This window comes from Osmerus eperlanus, chromosome 3 (assembly GCF_963692335.1).
Source record: "Osmerus eperlanus chromosome 3, fOsmEpe2.1, whole genome shotgun sequence".
Classification (NCBI taxonomy): Eukaryota; Metazoa; Chordata; class Actinopteri; order Osmeriformes; family Osmeridae; genus Osmerus; species Osmerus eperlanus.
Genome location: NC_085020.1, coordinates 20,101,815 through 20,124,520, shown reverse-complemented (window position 1 = coordinate 20,124,520; position 22,706 = coordinate 20,101,815). Strand labels below are relative to the sequence as shown.

The window sequence follows — 22,706 nt, the reverse complement described above, 5'->3', positions numbered from 1 at the left end:
TCTCACTATCTCTCTCTCTCTTTCTCTATCTCTCTCTCGGTCCTTCTCTCGCAGGCAGCTGGATTGTATTCAGGGGCTTAGACAGGGGGCTATTCATAGTACACATTCTTCAGACGAAGGGTGGAGAGGGGGGGGGGGAGGGGGGGGGAGGGGGGGGAGGGGGAGGGGGGGAAGGGGGAGGGGGACGGGAGGGGGGGGAGGGGGACTGACAGACAGCATGCCACACAAGGTCTTGCTGTGGAGAATCACAGAGTTCCTTCCATATCTAGAACAACAAGCTTTAGGAAACTAAGTCTAATTACTTTGTTTTCATTGAAGATCAATACTTTGTTCCGTCATGCTGTGGATATACTGGAAGCCACGCGGAAGGTTTCTGTTCACACTGAACACAGTTTATTTTCATTTTCAAGCGAAACCCAATAATGTGTGGTTGAAAAAAAAAGTCTTAAAGAGATATTCTACTCTAGAAAGGCTTTCACATGTAATCTTTTGTTGTCTTTGGAAAAGATATCCTGGAACATCTATTTCCCTGTTTGGTTCCTTCCTGGCTCTATCCTTTGTTTACCTGAAAGGAAAAGTGTTCTGAAAGGATTTTTCCGATGTTTCACCCTTAAGGACAACAAAGGATCATTATTTGTTTTTAAGTATCACTCTTTTTGCTAAGGGGATAATGAGAAGAAAGACCCTCTTCACGGATATGACTGATTTAATGTTCCGCAAGTAAAACATATATCAGGATTAAACTTTGGTAAAAGAGATATGAGTCTTTTGGTGCTTCAGTACTCGTCCTCGTCCTCGTCACCCACGGTGTCGGACCCCACCTCTTCGTAATCCTTCTCCAGGGCGGCCATGTCTTCTCTGGCCTCGGAGAACTCTCCCTCCTCCATGCCCTCACCCACGTACCAGTGCACGAAGGCCCGCTTGGCGTACATCAGGTCAAACTTGTGGTCCAGCCTGGCCCAGGCCTCAGCGATGGCGGTGGTGTTGCTCAGCATGCACACGGCCCTCTGGACCTTGGCCAGGTCTCCTCCAGGAACCACGGTGGGGGGCTGGTAGTTGATGCCCACCTTGAAGCCGGTGGGACACCAGTCCACAAACTGGATGGTGCGTTTGGTCTTGATGGCAGCGATGGCGGAGTTGACGTCTTTGGGCACCACGTCACCACGGTACAGCAGACAGCAGGCCATGTATTTACCATGACGAGGGTCGCACTTCACCATCTGATTGGCAGGCTCAAAACAGTTGTTGGTGATGTCAGACACAGACATTTGCTCATGATAGGCTTTCTCAGCAGAGATGACCGGGGCATAGGTGGCCAGAGGGAAGTGGATGCGAGGGTAGGGCACCAAGTTGGTCTGGAACTCTGTCAGGTCCACATTCAGAGCTCCGTCGAAGCGCAGGGAGGCAGTGATGGAGGAGACGATTTGACCAATGAGCCTGTTGAGGTTGGTGTAGGAGGGACGTTCGATATCAAGGTTCCTGCGACAGATGTCATAGATGGCCTCGTTGTCCACCATGAAGGCACAGTCAGAGTGCTCCAGGGTGGTGTGGGTGGTCAGGATGGAGTTGTAGGGCTCCACCACAGCTGTGGACACCTGGGGAGCCGGGTAGACGGCAAACTCCAGCTTGGACTTCTTGCCGTAGTCGACAGAGAGGCGTTCCATGAGCAGGGAGGTGAAACCAGATCCGGTTCCTCCTCCGAAGCTGTGGAACACCAGGAATCCCTGGAGACCGGTGCACTGGTCTGCCTGAGGATAGCAACCAACATGTTAGCACTGGTCAGGAAACAGAAAAGAAGGTTAAGCAGACACAGGGGACGCCATGGGGCTGTCATGAACAGTTTAAAGAAACTATAAAATTGAAATGATAATTCATGAGTTCTCTTTGAAGTTCAATTGTGTGGCAGACAAGTAAACATGTAGGTAAACAAAATTCATGGTGTAGATCAACCACACCCTGATCACAAACAAAGCATTCACAGAATTCAAAACCTATAGAATGTCAAATGGGTTTTGAGGTTGACTTTGTTAAAAGCATTTTCTAGATCAATGTTCAAGCTTAGAAAACATTCTTGAGTCTATAATTGAAAACAAAACAACAATGTTTTACGTGGAAAGTTATGGTTGGTGAAAATCCTCAAAAGAAAGGACATTCAAATGACCATCAAAACCCTAACTCAATCGTTGCACAAACATTGTGTTTTGTGATGTAAGATGTTTGAAGTACAGTAGACCAACAAAGCTACAGTGCATAAATGGGTGTTTTAGGTGTGTACTGGATCAAAGCTGTGCAAACGTGGCGTGAGTTTGGGTTGTGAGGACATATGTATGGTTTAGTAATTTCCTTTTTTATGCTAGGTTTGTCGAGGACCATCAAACTTACGGTATCAGCATGACTTTGTTGAGCTTTTCAGCAGTTTAAATTGCTTTATTAAACGGTCAGTAATCTACGGGAGTTGCTAAGTATTCAAACAGCATCAAAAATGCATAGCCAATGCACAGTAGCTAACATAGTTCACCTTAGGTAACTTTAGTTTAAGGTACATTATGTATCATGTTTTTCAGTAAAAAAAATGTTTTGTCTCGTAGCCCTGCAAGCTCATGAGGCCCTCTGAGAGCTGTTTAGCAACACAAAACACCTCAGTGCTAGTGGAATATCAATTTCAAATTTTTGTAGCAGCCCACTCCTTTCCAGACAATTATGTTCCAGGAACCCTGTTTCTGCCAATCGCCCTCGGCAAGTAAGGTGGTTCTTCTTGGCTTATTTTGTGAAACCACTGTTACACGTGAGCTGGAGAAAAGTGCCCTTCGGTCAATCAACTGTTTGTTGTAATTTGAAAGGCGAGTGGCTAGCTAGCTAGCTGGTGCCATGGGCGCTCCATCGGTTCAAACAGCCGAGAGAATCACATTCATAAAGGTTATCCTAGCATGGTTAGCAAATTACTTCACTGCTTTAAGTTTGTGGAGGGTCATTTACAACAAGGTGAAATAAAATTTAAGGTAAAACACAAAGTAACTTTTAAAGTCTCTATTGCACTGGTACCTTGTATTACCCAATGCTAATTCTTAGGTGTGATACTGTCACTCACTATCACTCTTAATAGCAGTCTATTGGCTAACGCAAAAATGGTGTTAGCCAGAATGCTAAATATTTTAAATATGTCTAACTTGTCAACTACTCAACCTATGTGTATACTTTATTTGCAGAGAGAGAGGTATTTTATAGGGATGGGTGGAAAATCGATTCACATTCAAATCGCGACTCAGTCTTCTAGCTATTCACATCAATTCATAAATTTCAATATTTTTTATTTATTTATCGTGAACTGATTTTTAATCGAATCGTGACCCCAAGAATCAATTCAAATCGAATCATGAGGTATCAAAAGATTCCCACCCCTAGTTTTACATGGTGACTTGATGTGTCAAATTGTTTAGGATATTTTATATGTAAAGTGCCAAACACTATAACTATGCAGCTATTTAATTTGTTACATGTTTACCAGTTTGCGAGTCCTGTCCAGTACCAGGTCGATGATCTCCTTGCCGATGGTGTAGTGTCCACGGGCATAGTTGTTGGCAGCATCCTCCTTGCCTGTGATCAGCTGCTCAGGGTGGAACAGCTGGCGGTAAACTCCTGAACGAACCTCATCTGGAGAAGTGAGGGAGATAGTGTCTACTGTGTCTGTGAAGTAACACGCGTGTACTTACAATTGTAACAGCTTTATATTAAGTTCAGACTCAAAAATACCTTTTTATCACTTCATCACCCTAATACGCGTTTTGCACGAAATCAATAATTCTTTCACTTTGTGTCAAATTGTTTGTCATTAAAAGGAAAAATGTGCCCTCTAACTAATCGTTCTATGGGTTGGCTTCTTGTAGAAGGTACCACTTTGTTACAGAGAATATAGACCTAATCTGCAGCAAGCAAACCATCAGTGGATTCCTACTCACCGATGACGGTGGGCTCCAGGTCGACAAAGATGGCTCTGGGGACGTGCTTCCCTGCTGCTGTCTCACTGAAGAAGGTGTTGAAGGAGTCATCTCCTCCACCCGGGGTCTTGTCACTGGGCATCTGGCCGTCCGGCTGGATCCCATGCTCCAGGCAATACAACTCCCAGCATGCATTGCCCATTTGGGTTCCGGCCTGGCCGACATGGATGGAAATGCACTCACGCTGAAGAGAGAGAGAGAGGTTGAAGCAGAGAGAGAGAGAGAGAGAGAGAGAGAGAGAGAGAGAGAGAGAGAGAGAGAGAGAGAGAGAGAGAGGGAGAAAAATGAGAGGGAGAGAGAGAGGTTGAAGGAGAGACAGAGAGGTAGAACGGTCAGGGTAATGGAACCCAGGAGAGACACTTAAACATCATGCCTGCGAAAATGCAAGCACTCCACAGTGGATGACTGAGATTCCTTGACTCATACAGTCTCAGTTACAGGATGGATGACTCATGTTTCAGCTGTGCGGTATTACACAGCTGAGCAGTCAGCGACAGCTTCCCAACAACTTGCATAACAAAGTCTCAACCCGGCCAAATACTCCTGCCTTTCTCCTGTCCATATCATCCCGATCATATCGATCCCAGTGACGGGCGAACATCGGCCGAGTGTACCTCCGACGGGGTAACGTCTGTTACAGTAACAGTAAACATTTACATTTAGCAGACGCTCTTATCCAGAGCGACTTACAGTAAGTACAGGGACATTCCCCCGAGGCAAGTAGGGTGAAGTGCCTTGCCCAAGAACACAACGCCATTTGACACGGCCGGGAATCGAACCAGCGACCTTCTGATTACTAGCCCGATTCTCTAACCGCTCAGCCACCTGACTCCCAACAAAACAAAGCAACTCACCATGTCTCTGTGTGCGAGGTCTTGGGTCGATGTCCGGAGATCAGGCTGCACTGCGGGAGGCAGAGAACAACTTCAGCTTTATAGAGGGCCAGGTAGCTGTGATCGGAGATGGGCGTCAGCTGACATCACAAAGACCGAGATACCATCCGCCCCAGAAACATCCGACACACAAAGAGAGGCCACGGTGGAGGCCTAGCCCCAGCCTCAGAGGAACCCAGCTGCTATTGTCACAGCTCCAAGGAGGAAGCAAGCACTTCTGCTTCCTGCCACGGGTCCATCGATATGCGTCCTGTGCAGAGCAGCGAGAGATCGAACGCCACCGTACGAGTACCATCAACGGTCGGCCAAAGCTCAACAACTTACGGTCAAAGGACCACTTTGTCGACTTTGTCAACGCACTGTTGTCTGTGTGGTGAGAGAAGGTGCGGCCCTGCTGCCCAGCCCCTGCCTCCTCTACAGCCCGTCTCCAGAGGGGCAGGTGAACAGGATCCTTCCCCAGGTCTGTCTGTGTGGTGAGAGAAGGTGCGGCCCTGCTGCCCAGCCCCTGCCTCCTCTACAGCCCGTCTCCAGAGGGGCAGCTGCCTCCTCTACAGCCCGTCTCCAGAGGGGCAGCTGCCTCCTCTACAGCCCGTCTCCAGAGGGGCAGCTGCCTCCTCTACAGCCCGTCTCCAGAGGGGCAGCTGCCTCCTCTACAGCCCGTCTCCAGAGGGGCAGCTGCCTCCTCTACAGCCCGTCTCCAGAGGGGCAGCTGCCTCCTCTACAGCCCGTCTCCAGAGGGGCCCTGCTGCCCAGCCCCTGCCTCCTCTACAGCCCGTCTCCAGAGGGGCAGGTGAACAGGATCCTTCCCCAGGTCTGTCTGTGTGGTGAGAGAAGGTGCGGCCCTGCTGCCCAGCCCCTGCCTCCTCTACAGCCCGTCTCCAGAGGGGCTGTAGAGAAGGTGCGGCCCTGCTGCCCAGCCTCTGCCTCCTCTACAGCCCGTCTCCAGAGGGGCTGTAGAGAAGGTGCGGCCCTGCTGCCCAGCCGCTGCCTCCTCTACAGCCCGTCTCCAGAGGGGCTGTAGAGAAGGTGCGGCCCTGCTGCCCAGCCCCTGCCTCCTCTACAGCCCGTCTCCAGAGGGGCTGTAGAGAAGGTGCGGCCCTGCTGCCCAGCCCCTGCCTCCTCTACAGCCCGTCTCCAGAGGGGCTGTAGAGAAGGTGCGGCCCTGCTGCCCAGCCCCTGCCTCCTCTACAGCCCGTCTCCAGAGGGGCAGCTGCCTCCTCTACAGCCCGTCTCCAGAGGGGCAGCTGCCTCCTCTACAGCCCGTCTCCAGAGGGGCAGCTGCCTCCTCTACAGCCCGTCTCCAGAGGGGCAGCTGCCTCCTCTACAGCCCGTCTCCAGAGGGGCCCTGCTGCCCAGCCCCTGCCTCCTCTACAGCCCGTCTCCAGAGGGGCCCTGCTGCCCAGCCCCTGCCTCCTCTACAGCCCGTCTCCAGAGGGGCAGGTGAACAGGATCCTTCCCCAGGTCTCTGACCTTAATAGCTGTCAGCTGAAACATGAGAGTGGCTCAGATTTCCATGGCTGGGAGACCAGGAGAAGTAAAGATACAGTTTCAACAGTCTGTTGTCTATACTCTACACTGTTGTATCCAGTACCATGAAAAGTTGTTCAGTTGCCCCTGGGAGAGAAACCCTTGAAAGACCCTCTGAGGACACTCTTGGGGTTTAATCCCCTAATGAATCGTCTGACTCAGATACACAGTGGGCCAAAATAAAAAAACTGGGACAAAGTTGCGGGCCAGATTTCCTATTTATTGAAAAAAAGCATGTTTTCCCTTCTTTCTAGATATAATAAGGCATCTTTTCATATGGGAACAAACTCGTTACAGCCACGTTGGCTCCGCACACAAGACAAACAGGTCTGTCCTTTACGGTCGTGAACAGATATTCTGTCTCCCACCTGTCTAGAAAGCTCCTGTTTTCCACCCTCCGTTTGGCAATTTTTTGGGAGGGGTGTCTGACATCTGGCTGAGGTGACTGGCAGCATGAGGTTGCGAATGAATGAAAACAGAGGTGGGGATGCCTGCGGGTCTTGACGCGCCAAGGCACTAGCAGAGCATTCAAGGGATTTGTAGTAGCTATTAGCGGTGCATGTGTTACCGCAGTGGCGGGCCGTGCATTTAAAAAATATATATATATTAAAACAGTTTATACCACAGTGATTCTGATAGTGTTTAGGCCAGCAGAGAAGGCCTAATTGGTGGGCCAGATTTGGCCCGGGGGTCAGAGTTTGACACCCCTGATTTAAAGGTTCTACCTAGAAGTGTTGCACTATCACACAGGCCGATTCCCAGAATGCTTCCTGTGTGATAAAGGTATTGCTTTAACAGTGACAAAGAAAGTTGTCATACAGGTTGGGGAAAGAGGGGAGTTAAGTAGCCTACTAACCTTGTCTAGGACAGGGATTGGTGAACACTGTAACACCCAATCAAAATGTGTGGAAACTTATTACAACTATTAGATTAAGAAATCTAATAATAATACATATATGATATTCTATTAATATAATATATTTTTTCTCAAATAAAATCTAACACATAAACAAATCTATTAATTGAATCAATTAATAGATTGTAGCAATTATCAGTTACTTAAAGTAATTGCTTAGATAACTTAAAAAGTTTGATGTCAGTTTATACAAAAGTAATGATGTTGTTGCGTCATTGTTGGGTGTACAGTAGAGGGAGAGATGATTCTGGGGTTGGGGTCTATGTCTGGGTCTGGGTGGAGAGACCTTCAATGACCACCACTGATTTACATGCTTTATGTGTCCTGTGTAAGTTATCTTTGGGCTCATGCCGCCCTCAGCATGTTCTCATCGCTCGTCACTGCAATGTAACACTGGGTTAGTCTGCCACCTTGTGATCACACGCAGAAATGCAGTTGGGTAAAAATCTGCGGTAATGGATGTAACAGTGATTTTACAATAAAGTGGGACAAAACAGATAGGCTAGTGGTTACAGCTGGCGTCAGCAGAATTTTAACTTCTACATTTGACGCAGAGGACTCTCACCTTCCAAGACACGCCCTTTTTTCCTCAGAACGTTCCAGCTTCAACGCTCGTACGTTGTAAATTCATAATTGTGGGCGGGCCGTTTGTGACGCCCTTTCCGCGTGTTGAGTTTAGTCTTCAGCCGCTGTGCACACCTGCCTCACAACTGCCTTACAGAGACCACATTATCGGGCGCTGTGAGAAGTTCTCGACACAGCTAGGCAACTCGTACTGCACTATATCCGCTTGTTTTTCTTTAAGAGAAGATAGATCTACCTACTGTCCGAAAACACAATGGTAAGTGTCTTCCGTCTTTATATTGATATAATTTGGTTCTTTTCGCGTTTTTATTGCGCGCACATGCTATTATAATCCTTTCTGCAAGGAATGTCTTTCCGCTGTTTATGTCGATACTTTCACCATCAATCCATTTCCTCGTCTCGGGAGTATTTCTTTGCTGCATCTACCGTGCACAGTCTGCGTTCTCCCCCAAATCCTGGCCAGGAGAACGGTGCAATGCAGTTGTCTGACCGGTGCCCGTTGGCTTCTTCTAGAAACCGTGACGCAGCGAAAAATCGAGCACCGTCTGACGGTGACTGTCACTGCTATATTGAGCAGATGGCCTAAATTCTGAAGAGTTTCAATGAATTCTCATTGAGAAGGACCGTTTTAATGCATCGACAGCTTCTCCAGTATGACCTGGCTTGTGTTCTGCATGTCTCCACCTTGGTCAGACTGACAGCTTGCTAAACCTGATTGACTGAACTCTGAAAGTTACCCAAGCCCCAAGGTCTCTGGCGTTCTGCATCAAGGTGTGTCTCTGATTCCTATATCAAGCTGCTTCCCAGTCTTGAAAAGACAAATATCCGATAAATATCAGAAAAATATCTATCAAAATAACATATCAATAGTGAACACATTCATATGGAGTCTTGGAGTACAGCTTTACACTGTCTTCAGTTCTGGCCAGCAAATCTCAGTATGACCACATCAAAACCACCATGTAGGAACCTCCTTATATGGCCCAGTTGGTTATATGTTATCCAGGGCCATTACATGTTATGATATGTTATTACAGTGGAGTTTTATAGTGCTCTGTCTCTCAGCAGTGCTGTCTGTGCTCAAGCTGTCAGCCAGTCTCTGTGGTCACTGCTGACACACACACCCGTCTGCGAACCCTCACACACACACACACTCTCAAACACACACACACACACGATTGAATACACATCCGCCTTCTCACACATACAGACACACCCGTACACACACGCAAACGCACTGTGTGCAATGATAACAGATCAGCATCGTAGCATGGCGATTCATGTGTCTGTGTTTATAGTATGTTGTGTCTGTACTATATTTCTATAAGTATGCTTTGAGAAACGTTCACGCCAGTGGGAGCATGTGTTTAGAGCCTGATACAGGGTCATACAGCTTGGATGTACTGACCCACATTGGTGAGTGACCCAGTGCAGCTGGCAGGCTTGGGGACGTGGGTGGGCATGTAGCCCAATTAGCTTGCCGGTTCCCAGCAGCAGGTAAGGTGAACAGATGCAGAGTTCCCCCAGAAATAGCAGTCTGACCTGCCACGCCTGCCCAAACTAGGCAGCGGCCAAACCATCCCCCAATCCCTCCTTCCCTCCATCCATCCATCCATCCCAGGGGGGCAGCTGGGAAGGGACAGGGTAAATATAGTTCCTGGTGTTGGGGGGGGGGAGTTTAGCAGCTCAGGGTGCCTGTGGTCAGGGGAGGATGGCTGTCAAGGACACTGGAAGGGAACCCCTTTAGTCAGGAACAAGGGCGTCGGTTTGATTTGAACATAGGTGGGAACCTATTGTCATCCTATCACTATTTTCTCTTCCGCAAATGATTAGTGGGGATGTTTCAGGGGTCACTTGATATTGGTAGGGACATGTCCCCACTGACCGCCCCTAAACTTAGCCTAGGGTCTGGAACAATATGCATGCCTGACCAGGGGCGTAGCCAGAATAATCTTTTTGGGTAGGCCTAGAAACATATGGATAGGCATCTTTTCAGGTTTTTTTTACTTATTTACTTTGCGATGTGCACCCTGTGCATAATCTTTCGGAGATATTTTCGTTTTTGGGTAGGCCTTAGAACACATAGGCCGGTGCCTACCCGTGGCTACGCCCCTGTGCCTGACTCACTGTCGCTCACAGTGAGAGTTAAAGGCATAGGGGGAGAGAGGGAGAGCTTGCTGAGGTAGGCCTGTACATGTCTGGCAGGAATGCAAGGAATGATAAACAGGGCTTCAGGCTGCTTTTATTTCTAAAGCAGAGGGAAGGTTCCTACAAGAGCTGCAGTTAGTCTTCCAACTGGGAAGTAAGAAGGCAGAATTTGGGAGAGAGTTTCTAGTGATGACACAGGCAGTTGGCACCAAGACACACCTGCTGTTTCAATATCCTGTTTCGCATCATGAGCCAGCAAACACAGATGTTTGTGTAGCTCCCGAGGTGTGTACCTGGTGTGTACCTGGTGTGTACCTGGTGTGTACCTGGCCAGCACCAGAAACAGCCTCAGACAGAAAGGTGTAGCAGGGCAGGTATGCGGTCTGACACACCTGTCTGGCTCGCTCTGTCGCTCTGTCGGCCTTCATGGCATAGGAAACCATGTAAACACTCCTTTGTGTGTTTACGATTATGATTACAGAGCTTACAATGGGGTAGTTGTCGGTTTGTTGGTACAGTAGGTTAATAATACCTAATGCATATCCTGGCTAGGCAGGAGTTGGGTGTATGCAAGGTAGAAAAGGCTCCTTAGTTAGGTTAGGTTAATAGTGCAAACTGCTCACCAGTCCAAGTTCGATGTAGGTGGTTGAAAGGAAGGAAATACTTGACCCTAATTGCAAGCCTAACTTAAACTAAAAATAGGCTAGATGTAGATCCTAGTAGCTCTGTGCTCCTCCACATGAAGCAAGACACAACGTCACTGTTTCAGATTTTCAACAGCAGCTGCAGTGACCCACATTCCCTACACAAACAACTCATTACAGTGAATTCCCTTGGCCTCTGTCTCCCTCTTGTGGAGTTCAGTGGAATTAATCAAATGTCATGACGTCATGATGTCATCGCATTATCACACAGTGATCAGAAGACATGCATAATGGATAGTTAGGGGCGTATGTTCAGGTCATTGTCGAAAATCACTGTAACTCCAATTATCCCCTACCCTCGGTCCTCCCTCCTCCCCCCAACCTCTCACCCCACCTCTCTCTGTCCTCCTCCCCACCTCTCCCCCCCACCTCTCCCCCCACCTCAGCGTGAGTGCATCTCCATCCACGTGGGCCAGGCTGGCGTCCAGATGGGCAACACCTGCTGGGAGCTCTACTGTCTGGAGCACGGCATCCAGCCGGACGGTCAGATGCCCAGCCACAAGCCCGTGGGCGGCCATGACGACTCCTTCACCACCTTCTTCAGTGACACGGGAGCAGGGAAGTATGTTCCCCGGGCCATCTTCGTAGACCTGGAGCCCACCGTCATCGGTAAGTTGTTTAATAGCTTGTTCCGCTAACCCTGTCCTCAGGGAACCCCTGTCCTACATGTTTATGTTTCTTGGCACCAACACACCTGATTCAAATGCATGCTCGTTACCAGGCTTCTACAGAGCTAGATAACGACCCATTTATTTGAATCAGGTGTGTTTGAGCAGGTAAAATTCTAAAACATGCAGGACAGGGGTTCCCTGAGGACAGGGTTAAGAACCACTGCGCTAAACTGTAATGGAGTGTAACTACATTGAAGTTCCCATGTAACTACAATGTTGTTACTGTAGGTATTGCCAGGTCGTTACATGGTCATTGATGGAACAGTCATTTCAAATGTTGCAAAGATTATTACTTAAACCAAAAAGGACCGGACAGGCTGAAATCAGGACCCATTCAGACCAGCAAAAAAGTCATGTTTCACCCTGGGATGCAAATAATCAGGGATTTTACATAGCTAACACAACTGTCAAAAAAGGGGGCAAGGAGTCAAATCTATCCTCATAATTAAGATTCCTCCATCAGGAGGAAACCTATTTCCTCCTGACCTATAATTGTTAGTATTCTTATTACTGTGCTTATCTCCATAAAGTTCCCAATAACACAATTGGTAAAACTCATTGGTAAAAAAGCATTGAAATTTGGCACATTGATCCTACAGGCCACAGGTAACGCCCTAGGGTTGGAGCACGTTTACCTATTGTTATCTGTCACTGCTTCTATCGCCGATAGCCGATGCATTCAGCAGTGTGCAGGTAGTGGTATAAACGGACCGTCGTCGATCTGTGATCCGAATTGATCCGTATCTGTCATATCGCCCAACCTTTCACCTCTCGCACCTCAAACGCCATCGTTGGACCATAGGTGGCACTACAGGCCACAACCCATTTTTAAATTTTCAAGGTGATGGCATTTCCACTCAATTGGTCCAACACGTCAGAAGATGGCTTTACTTGCCTTATTTCTCCTGGGGAACAGAAATACTTCAAAGACCCATTAAGTCTGCCATGATGGATTTCCCTGTATAGTGAAAATTTGGGAATATCTAAAAAAAAATCTTCTCACCATCCATAGCTCCGATTGACTTGAAACCTGTTTTTGCGTGTTTGGGATAAATGTCTGACAAAAGCATACTTGTGAATGAGATATTAAATCCAATATGGCAGATGTATTAGCAAATTGGAGAATTTACACCTGTTGCACATGTTTAATGTGTCCATAAATCAATGCCATATTGACCATAAAGTCAGAGTTTCTGAATTAGCTTTTGTTCTTTTCCAGTGGCATAGTATGTACATAGTGAGTTCATATGCAAAAATATTGGCCGCATATAAACTTCCTTTTTAAAAAGGAAGTTCCAACCAAACCATAAGTATGGACTTTGGCACCGCTGATATGAATGATGCTATTCTCTCCCCTCCAGATGAGGTTCGTACAGGAGCTTACCGCCAGCTTTTCCATCCCGAGCAGATGATTTCCGGCAAGGAGGATGCCGCCAACAACTATGCCCGTGGACACTACACCATCGGCAAGGAGATCATCGATGTGGTCCTGGACAGGACGCGCAAACTGGTGAAAACCTAAAACTGACCTTTAGCACTAATCTCTTGACACTAATCATCCTTATCCTCCACTTTACTGAGGCCTTTTCAGTCTCCCCTGCATCAGGGCCCTACAATCATAGGACAATGCGTTCCAAAAAAAACATTTCCGGGTAGATGTTTTGAACAACTCGATCCTTAGTTTGAGGAAACTAACATGTTGTTGGTTTCTATCCTCAGGCGGACCAGTGCACCGGTCTCCAGGGATTCCTGGTGTTCCACAGCTTCGGAGGAGGAACCGGATCTGGTTTCACCTCACTTCTCATGGAACGTTTGTCGGTCGATTTTGGCAAGAAGTCCAAGCTGGAGTTTGCCATCTACCCGGCTCCCCAGGTGTCCACAGCTGTGGTGGAGCCCTACAACTCCATCCTGACCACCCACACCACCCTGGAGCACTCTGACTGTGCCTTCATGGTGGACAACGAGGCCATCTATGACATCTGTCGCAGGAACCTTGATATCGAACGTCCCTCCTACACCAACCTCAACAGGCTCATTAGCCAAATCGTCTCCTCCATCACTGCCTCCCTGCGCTTCGACGGAGCTCTGAATGTGGACCTGACAGAGTTCCAGACCAACTTGGTGCCCTACCCCCGCATCCACTTCCCTCTGGCCACCTATGCCCCGGTCATCTCTGCTGAGAAAGCCTATCACGAGCAGCTGTCTGTGGCAGAGATCACCAACGCCTGTTTTGAGCCTGCCAATCAGATGGTGAAGTGCGACCCTCGTCATGGTAAATACATGGCCTGCTGTCTGCTGTACCGTGGTGACGTGGTGCCCAAAGACGTCAACTCCGCCATCGCTGCCATCAAGACCAAACGCACCATCCAGTTTGTGGACTGGTGTCCCACCGGCTTCAAGGTGGGCATCAACTACCAGCCCCCCACCGTGGTTCCTGGAGGAGACCTGGCCAAGGTCCAGAGGGCCGTGTGCATGCTGAGCAACACCACCGCCATCGCTGAGGCCTGGGCCAGGCTGGACCACAAGTTTGACCTGATGTACGCCAAGCGGGCCTTCGTGCACTGGTACGTGGGTGAGGGCATGGAGGAGGGAGAGTTCTCCGAGGCCAGAGAAGACATGGCCGCCCTGGAGAAGGATTACGAAGAGGTGGGCATCGACTCGTTTGAAGAAGATGAGGAGGGAGAGGAGTACTGAAGAGCTTCATGCTTTCGCTTGTTACTTCTTCTGGGGTTTCTCTTAACAACTGTGTTTTATGATTTGCCAAACCTGTTCTTCGTGGGCTTTGTGTTAGTAAAATTGAATTATTTGTGTCTTCTTCCCTGAAGGAACTTGTGTGTCTGAATAAACCCCAAGGTATCTGCATCAACATCAGTGTTGTAAATCTTCCAGAATCATTACTTTCCCTTGTTTTTATATACTATTTTCTGACCTATGTTATATTTAAGGCTGACACTGTCCAGCAACCTTTCCTTTTTTGTAAGAGTGCCCCACTGTCGGTTGTCAGGATGCACAATTAAAAAACTCACTATTAAAATCACTGCAATTCATGGTGTTTACTTTTTAATACTACTAGCTCGGGCTAGCCATCGAGAACCTTAATTTTGTAGTATCAACTTGACATCAAGACACACAATGTCCCTCAGAAACACAAGACTCTGATGCTGCCCACTTGCTTCCACTAGAAGAGATGGAAACTGTTCCTTGGAGAGACCAGCATCCACTACAGGAAACACAAACTGTTTCTAAGACTGGAGGAGATACAAACCGTTCCTCAGGGAGACTAGCATCCACTAGAGGAGCAGCGGGGATATCCCCAGAAGAGAGAGCTCCAGTCCCACAGCTGTTAGCTGATTGCATTGACAGTATTGATCTGGTTTATTGATCAGTGATAGGTCCTAACCTGGTATTGACTAGTAACAGCTCCTGAGCTAATGTCAACAGGAAATGTGAGGCTGTAGGCTAATCAGCCTTGCTATAGACACATAGACCAGGTGATTTATTCAGCTTTATAAATCTGGCTTTGAGACGGGATAAGAAATCAAGTCAGCTGAGCTGGTCTGCCGAGCTACACAACCCTGGAAATAATCAATGCCTGTTGTGGTTTCTGCAGATTGAGATTGCTAGCATGGATAGGTGATCTTTCTCTGTGGTTATGGTCACTGTCATGTTAAGGCTTTATGTAGGAAGTGAGGTGGAAAGAGAAAATGGTGTGTGAGGTCTAGGGAGACCTGAGTAATGTCTTCTACTGGAAAAGGGGAGGAAAGGGGTCAGAGAGAGAGGAGGAGAGTACGGAAGAGTACAGAAGATATAGAAGCCGATTGGGAAGGAGAGAAGGGCGGAGGCTTCCAGAGCATGAACAGCATGCGGGTACATGGCATGACTTACTGACTGTACCTGCCTGACTGCCTTTTAAATAAACATGCACCTGTCAGCACTATCCCAGCAAACAATCCTATGTGTGCGTGGGTGTTGTGTAAGTGTGTGTGTGCATGTTTGTGTGTGTGTGCCCTATGAGAAAAAGAGCAGCTGGGGAAGAGATAGGCTGACCGCTGCACACACATCATTACCTGTCCATTTAGAGGTATTAGACCAGGTGTGCAGGCAGGCTGGACTAGACAGCCTATCAGGAAGGTGATAAGGGGATCAGGCTAAGTGTTGTATCAGCAGACATATTAACGGCCCCGGCTGGGCCTGGGCCTGTGTCTACAGACAGGGAAGCTGCTGGTATTTCAGCTGGGTTCCTGGCGTGTGACCTTGACAGGTTTCACTCCTGAGTGGGAGGAACCTGTTGTCTTTATTTCTCTATAAATCATCCAACTTAATCAACACCCTTCCTCAGTCCCGGTCTACCCCAACCCTCCCCCGGTCTAACCCCCCCCCCCTTCTCTCTTTACTCCTGTGAGTGTGTCCCAGCACTGTTTAACAAGGATTCCAATGGAACTATTTACCTCTATAACACTGTGTTGTCTCTACTGCTGTTGAGATAGGGGCATGTAGGACTGGGGGTGGAGGGGGGGGGGGGGGGGGGTTGATGTAGGTTTCAGGCAGCAAAGGCAGGGTGAGGCAGTTTGAGAGGAATCAATCTATAGAACCTGGTTGTTTGGTTAGTGTATGTTAAACACACACGTTAATCTTCTGAGTGGCTGTGTGCGTGTGTGCGTACGCGTGCGTGTGTCTGTGTGTGTGGTGGGGAGGGCCCCTGATTAAAATGTGCTGATTCTATGGGTGGGTGTGTCTTAGGTTTAGCCTTTGGGGCAGAAGGATGAGACACCAATTGAGCGAGCTGGTAGAAATGCCCCATTTATTGTCTTCTCTCTGTGTCTATCCACGGCAGAGGGAGGGAGGGAGGAGGAACTGACAGGGGCGAATGAAGGGGCCCAAATGAAAAACAACTTGATGACTAGGACCAAGTCAGGGATGCTCAGTATGATCAACAGAGGAGCTGATTGGCTGAGTCACCTGTCTGTCAGAGCTGGTTCCTCCTCAGTGTCACATGTCCGTCATCGTGAGTCAGAGAGTTGAAGATGAGATCCGAGGATAATACATAGGGGACTGAAGAGGTCACACTTGTTCCTCCGTGTTTGCTGGGTTATGCTGTAGAGACCTTGGCATGCCTCTGCTACATCAGATGGCAATATGACACTTTATAAAAGTGTGATTCCTTTCTGGAGAGGTCCATGTTTACTATCTACCTGTAGTTGGAACATTCCAGAGAAAACATGACCATTGCAAACATTCCAATCAAAACCTTAAACCACCGGTCTAAGTTCCAACTATTCCATTTAGAACTTGACCAGTGTAGACATTCCAACCAGAATCTGAACATTGTTTCTGAGGGAAGCTCCCAAATTGAGACCCTATCAGATATCTGACATCCCTCTGTGTCCCTTGTCTCCATTCATCAGATCCCATGTCGGTGTCATCCCCCCTCCTCTGCCTCCATTGTGGTGTTCCTGTGTGGCTGTGCTGGACTGAGCAGAACAGAGGATGGAGTGGGTCCAGCAGTGGGCGTTCAGGGTGCCAGGGTTCAGCAGGGTTTAGCAGGGTTATGAAAGAGCTGATTAATGATGGCCTCCGCCCTGACATGCCAGCACAATGACAGGGACAGGAGGGGGCGTGGCCCTGGATAATTACTGCTAAACGGTGTCTCTGTGAATGAGGCTGATGGGCCAGACACACGCAGCCAGGCCTCTCAGGCCACACAGACAGCAGCAGCAGCAGGAGGAGGAGGAGGAGAGACGGGGCTGAGAGGCTGGGAGGGAGGGGGGGGGGGGGCTGGCGGCTGGAGGGTTGGAAGGATGGGGAACTTGGAGGCTGGGGGGCTGGAAGGCCGGGGGCTGTAGGATTGGGAGGCTGGGGGGCAGGGAGGCTAGAGAGCTGGGGGACTTGGAGGCTAGGGGCCTGGCAGGCTGGAGAGCTGGGAGGCTGGGGGAATGGGGGCTAGAAGACAGGGAGGTTGGGGGGCCCGGAGGCTGGGGCTCCATCTGTTGCTCCAGGCCAACCTGCAGAGGCTCAGATTTGGTCTGTGGATCGGCAAGGCCTGGGGCCTGGGATAGGCAAGGTCTGGGGGCTGGGATAGGCAAGGTCTGGGGGCTGGGGTCTGGGGGCTGGGATAGGCAAGGTCTGGGTGCTGGGGGCTGGGATAGGCAAGGTCTGGGGGCTGGGATCGGCAAGGTCTGGGGGCTGGGGGCTGGGATAGGCAAGGTCTGGGGGCTGGGATCGGCAAGGTCTGGGGGCTGGGGGCTGGGATAGGCAAGGTCTGGGGGCTGGGATCGGCAAGGTCTGGGGGCTGGGGGCTGGGATAGGCAAGGTCTGGGGGCTGGGATCGGCAAGGTCTGGGGGCTGGGGGCTGGGATAGGCAAGGTCTGGGGGCTGGGGGCTGGGATAGGCAAGGTCTGGGGGCTGGGATAGGCAAGGTCTGGGGGCTGGGATAGGCAAGGTCTGGGGGCTGGGATAGGCAAGGTCTGGGGGCTGATATAGGCAAGGTCTGGGGGCTGGGGGCTGGGATAGGCAAGGGCTGGGGGCTGGGATCGGCAAGGTCTGGGGGCTGGGGGCTGGGGTAGGCAAGGTCTGGGGGCTGGGAATCAGAATGAGATTAAGACTGCTAAACGTGCTAGGCTAACTAGGGAGGCCGAAGGTTTCAGAGAAATAGAAAATAGTCAAACAATTATAGAGGAAGGAGAGTGCAGCCTTGGTAGGGCCAGAACACAGAGAGACTGCTCTCTTCAAACTTCTGAGTGCTAACTAGGGTCAGGCATAGGCTGTCGAAGGGTTAACCTCTTTGTCACATTTGTGTATGAATGGTTGATGACTGAATGGCTGTTTTACTGCCCATAGCCTGTGCAGTCTGTCAGCTCCTTAACGCTTGCTGAGCATCTGTGCTCTTCTGTGTGAGGGGGTCTACTCACCAGGGAGACACGTCCACAAGGTTCACCTTTGGAGGGTCTCAATAGATGAAGAATGAACACCAGCACACTCATCTTCACAGATCTCTCATCTAAACACGGTCTTACCGCTCTGCTTACAACGATTAACGTTTCCACTGCATTCACTTAGCAAACTCTCCTTTCCAACACAGAGTGCCTACACTGTTTACAAGTTAAGGGTTAGGATCAAGGATCATGGATGAAGAGTCCACGGTAACAGTATTTTGGTGGTCAGAGTCAAGGAACGGTCTGTATTTACCACACGTTTTCGCCACAATCATTTGTAAGCCATGTTGTTCTGGATATATACATCTACTAGATGATTTTTTTTTGTCATCATCATAAGGGAAAAGAAGTTACAGTTCAAAATAAGTCTGTCCGTCAAAATATCCCATTTGTGTCAGCTATTATCTGCAGACTAGGATGTGGGTTTTTTTATGACGAGTTTAGTAGTGGATGTTTGTCTTCACTGTGAGAGAAGCATGGCAACGCTTATCATCTCTGCAACCCAGCAGGAAATGGCTTCTGGTTGGTGGAAAGTTAGCTGCTGGGAAGCCTGTTGTTTATGTCATGGTTATCAGCTGTACAGTGTGATAATGACTGATTATCATGATATAACCCTGAAGATTGTAATAGGCCTCTGATAGTCATAATTGTAACAACCAATGATGTTTATTAAACATTTTATTAACGTACAAACGTCATAGCTTTCACAGTGTGTGTGTGGCCTGTGTGTGTGTGTGTGCATGCATGCGTGTGTTAGATAGATAGTGTTTGATAGGCGGTGGGAAAAAGGTGTCCCAGCATCACCTGCTGGAAGAGAAAGAATGCCAGAGGCCAGGCAGCAAGGCCAGTCAGCCTGGCTCCTGTCGTCCTATGAGGTATTTGAAAGATAAGGCTGTTTTAAACAAGTGCAAATTCGCAGTAACTTCGACCATGTACGCTCATGCAGTTTTGTGTACCATACTCACAGCCCAACGGAGCGTATCAGACTTATATTCTGACTAGAATTATGAGTATGACAACGTCTGGCTAGTAGTCGCAGCTAATAAATAACAAATTATACTTTGCATCTTTCTGTTTGCTCTTGATAAACTGAGCTCATTGGTGTAGTAGCTGAAACTGTTGACCAACAGACGTTTTTCTCCCGAAACGTCCTTTTCAGTGCTATCTTTCCACGTGCCTGAGTGGTGCGCTTGGCAATCTTGCGTGCACGCGGAGAGGGGAGTTTCAGAGTGTAATTTATATTATTAAAACACCGAGGGGGATATATAAGTGAGTGGTTGTCCCTCTGTCTCGCTTGCTGAGATGGGCCAATCAGAAGCCAGATAGACAGAACCATTCCTGAACGGAATAGTGGAGAAAAGTTAGACCAGTGGCAGGTGGACGCGCATTACGCACGGGAGCAGAGCGCCAGGGGCTGACGGGAAATATAGAAGAAATCAAAAAAAAAGGGAATGGAGTTGGGATGATGATTAGCCAATTTTAATAACGAGTGTAAGCTTTATTATATATATATATATATCGACCAACAACACAGCAGCTTTACGGTTTCCTTCTTTCAAAGACTCTTTTTAACGATCTGACAAGTATTGGGTTTTTTTCTTCTAAAAGTTGTGTAATTTGAGTTGGCTGGACATTTCCTGGAGAGAGAAAATGACGGCAATGGAGAAATCCAACAACTTTCGTATTGATGCGCTCCTGGCGCACAACGCGCACCCGCACCCAGCTCACTGGGACGGGTCTCAGGGACTGTGCAGTGAAAACACACATACTCCCGTGTCGTGCCACCGCTCGGAAACCCCGTCTCCCCAGAGGACATCGAACGCTGCTCTTATCCAGACGGGTATTATCCCCAAACCGGGTTTGTTGAACATTCCCCATCCTGGCCTCACGGCGCTGACTCCGGGATCCTTCCCCGGACTGTACCCAGCTTCCCTGTACCCCCTGGCTGCTCTGGGAGCGCAGCACCCCGGCTTCATATATCCTGGCTTTACGCAGATGGCTCAGCCATATCCGGAGCATCTGAAAGCGGCCGCTATGGCTGGATCCTTCTCTTTGGAACACTGGATCAGAGCGGGAATGATGATGCCCAGACTCGGAGAGTATGGAGGTGAGTAACCGGCATCACCCTAATTTTTAGACTTATTCGTTTATATCTATATATACTATACTATATGTATAACTTTTATTGTAATATTATATTGTGCAAATAATGTAAATTGTAGTGAGTAATTTTCAATCAACTGCTAATTCTAAATTATTTAATAATATCGTAAAATATTTCCACTTTATAATGTGACTATAATGATGCCACCTTTTCGGCACCATGTTTACATTAGTCATAAATAGCATTTTCATCAGTCGAGCTGAGAAGGAACAACACAGGAAATAATCTTCAAGAGCTGATAACAGGCGAAGGTTTCATTAAGTTAATGGTCCAGTTATATAGACTCTGCATATTATATTGTTGTCCTCCCACTGATAAAAAAAAAAGGATATGATCCTGATCCTTTTCATTTATGACTGTCTCCATGGGACTACAACACTCTGGGTTCTCATTGTGTCTCAATCATAATTTATACTTCATTCAAGCGGATATGTAAAAGCAGACAGTTGGGTCACTTTTGCAGATTGAGAAATTAACTTTCAGAGCCTATAAAATTCCCCCCCCCCCCCTCCCATACCCCCCTCACTGTCTCCCAGTCACTCCGCAGGTCGGTGTACTGGGGAAATGCCGGAGGCCTCGGACAGCCTTCACCAGCCAGCAGCTGCTGCAACTGGAGAACCAGTTCAAGGTCAACAAGTACCTGTCCAGACCCAGGCGCTTCGAGGTGGCTACGTCACTCATGCTCACTGAGACACAGGTACTGTCCACCAGCTAGGGATCAATGCTGGTGATAAGGTTTCTGTTTTGGTAATAGTTTAGTAATACATTAACCATTATTTGTTTGTGTATGTGCGTGTGTATGTGTGTGTGTTTGTGTGTGTATGTGCGTGTTTGACCAGGTGAAGATCTGGTTCCAGAACAGACGTATGAAGTGGAAGCGGAGCCGCAAGGCCAAGGAGCAGCGGGCGTCCCAGCCAGACTCAGGGAGCCCAGTCCTGGGGAAAAAAGGCACCAAGCCTGGGGGAGACAGCCGGAGCAACAGCCTGCATGACGAGGAGGAGGAGGAAGACGAGGATGGAGAGGGCCTGTCTCCTCCTGCTGACTTCCTGGGGCACACGGAACACTCGAGCTACAGCTGCTCTGAGGACGAGTTGGAGGAAGGAGAATCCGCTGGCTGGAGGACTGGGGTGGGGCTTTGAGAGGGTCGGTGGGGTCACAAGGGCAGGGCTAGGAGAGAGGGAGGGGCTAAGGGAGAGGGACGAGCTAGGAGAGAGGGAAGGGCTAGGGGCTAGGGGAGAGGGAGGGGTTTGAAGAGAGGGAGGGGCTATGGGTGAGGGACGGGTTAGAAGAGAGGGAGGGGCTATGGGAGGAGGAGGGGCTATGGAGAGGGTCAGACTATGTGAGGGGAAGTGGGTTCACAAGGAGAGAGACGGGTCATGGAGGCGGGGCTATGAGAGGTGGAGGGTGTGTGAGACGGGTCATGGGGGGGGGGCATGAGATGGAGGGTCTGTGAGACAGGTCATGGAGGCGGGGCCATGAGAGATGGAGGGTGTGTGAGACAGGTCATGGGGGGAAGGCATGAGATGGAGGGTCTGTGAGACGGGTCATGGAGGCGGGGCCATGAGAGATGGAGGGTGTGTGAGACAGGTCATGGGGGGGGCTATGAGAGGGGGGGGTCTATGAGACGGGTCATGGAGGGGGCATGAGATGGAGGGTCTGTGAGACGGGTCATGGAGGGTCTGTGATTGGACGTCCCAGATGAGAGGATTTGCATCCCCCACCACCGCATGGTGTAGCCCTGTGACATCATCAGTATTACGTCTTGACAACAACAACTGTTGTTATAATTACACTTTTAAAAATATCACCTCTAGTGTGGCAGTATTTTGTTTTTCTCATCCTTTTTCCACAACCACTCAATGATGTAATTGTCTTTGACAGGCAACAACGACCTAAAGCAGCCAGCCTTGTTAGAGGCCCTGAATGTGAGGTACTGTCTAGAACAGCCAAAAGGATGAGCGTTTAAACACAAGGTTTTACTCAACACCTGAAAGGATAATAAGGTTTTGTTTGACCACTGTGACATACATGGTTAGAGGTTGAACATGAAGTAAGAACACAATACAACTGATATACTAATGTAGTCTGTTAGCAAGAAAAAAACATACTGAATTAGTACACAACACAAACAGACTGTAAGGTCTTTCACAAGTATGAGCCCAACTAACCCA

The 22,706-nt window shown here is 48.8% G+C and overlaps 3 protein-coding genes across 3 annotated transcripts; 2 read left to right on the top strand and 1 right to left on the bottom strand.

The window, feature by feature from the left end:
• Positions 1-649: 649 nt before the first annotated feature.
• LOC134017756 (tubulin alpha chain-like) lies at positions 650-4,867 on the bottom strand. The gene is made up of 4 exons (XM_062457745.1): positions 4,850-4,867; positions 3,957-4,179; positions 3,503-3,651; positions 650-1,748 (listed from the first exon to the last, which is right to left on the bottom strand). Exons 1-4 carry the CDS (start codon positions 4,850-4,852, stop codon positions 777-779), a joined length of 1,347 nt encoding a protein of 448 aa, XP_062313729.1. The 5' UTR covers positions 4,853-4,867; the 3' UTR covers positions 650-776.
• Positions 4,868-8,012: 3,145 nt separating this feature from the next.
• LOC134017755 (tubulin alpha chain-like) lies at positions 8,013-14,486 on the top strand. The gene is made up of 4 exons (XM_062457743.1): positions 8,013-8,172; positions 11,155-11,377; positions 12,801-12,949; positions 13,159-14,486. Exons 1-4 carry the CDS (start codon positions 8,170-8,172, stop codon positions 14,131-14,133), a joined length of 1,350 nt encoding a protein of 449 aa, XP_062313727.1. The 5' UTR covers positions 8,013-8,169; the 3' UTR covers positions 14,134-14,486.
• A 5,173-nt stretch (positions 14,487-19,659) lies between these two features.
• LOC134017037 (motor neuron and pancreas homeobox protein 1-like) lies at positions 19,660-21,674 on the top strand. Its single transcript, XM_062456281.1, has 3 exons — positions 19,660-20,478; positions 21,072-21,232; positions 21,375-21,674. Exons 1-3 carry the CDS (start codon positions 20,022-20,024, stop codon positions 21,672-21,674), a joined length of 918 nt encoding a protein of 305 aa, XP_062312265.1. The 5' UTR covers positions 19,660-20,021.
• The last annotated feature ends 1,032 nt before the right edge of the window (positions 21,675-22,706 follow it).

What these genes read in the sequence shown, in the direction of transcription:
- LOC134017037 (XM_062456281.1), top strand. Translation starts at nt 20,022, where the DNA reads ATGACGGCAATGGAGAAATCCAACAACTTTCGTATTGATGCGCTCCTG. An exon ending in CAGACTCGGAGAGTATGGAG is followed by an intron (nt 20,479 to 21,071) that starts GTGAGTAACCGG and finishes ACTGTCTCCCAG; the next exon opens with TCACTCCGCAGGTCGGTGTA. An exon ending in TCATGCTCACTGAGACACAG is followed by an intron (nt 21,233 to 21,374) that starts GTACTGTCCACC and finishes GTGTTTGACCAG; the next exon opens with GTGAAGATCTGGTTCCAGAA.
- LOC134017756 (XM_062457745.1), bottom strand. An exon ending in CCTGGAGCCCACCGTCATCG is followed by an intron (nt 3,652 to 3,956) that starts GTGAGTAGGAAT and finishes TCACTTCTCCAG; the next exon opens with ATGAGGTTCGTTCAGGAGTT. An exon ending in TGGACAGGACTCGCAAACTG is followed by an intron (nt 1,749 to 3,502) that starts GTAAACATGTAA and finishes TGCTATCCTCAG; the next exon opens with GCAGACCAGTGCACCGGTCT.
- LOC134017755 (XM_062457743.1), top strand. An exon ending in CCTGGAGCCCACCGTCATCG is followed by an intron (nt 11,378 to 12,800) that starts GTAAGTTGTTTA and finishes TCTCCCCTCCAG; the next exon opens with ATGAGGTTCGTACAGGAGCT. An exon ending in TGGACAGGACGCGCAAACTG is followed by an intron (nt 12,950 to 13,158) that starts GTGAAAACCTAA and finishes TTCTATCCTCAG; the next exon opens with GCGGACCAGTGCACCGGTCT.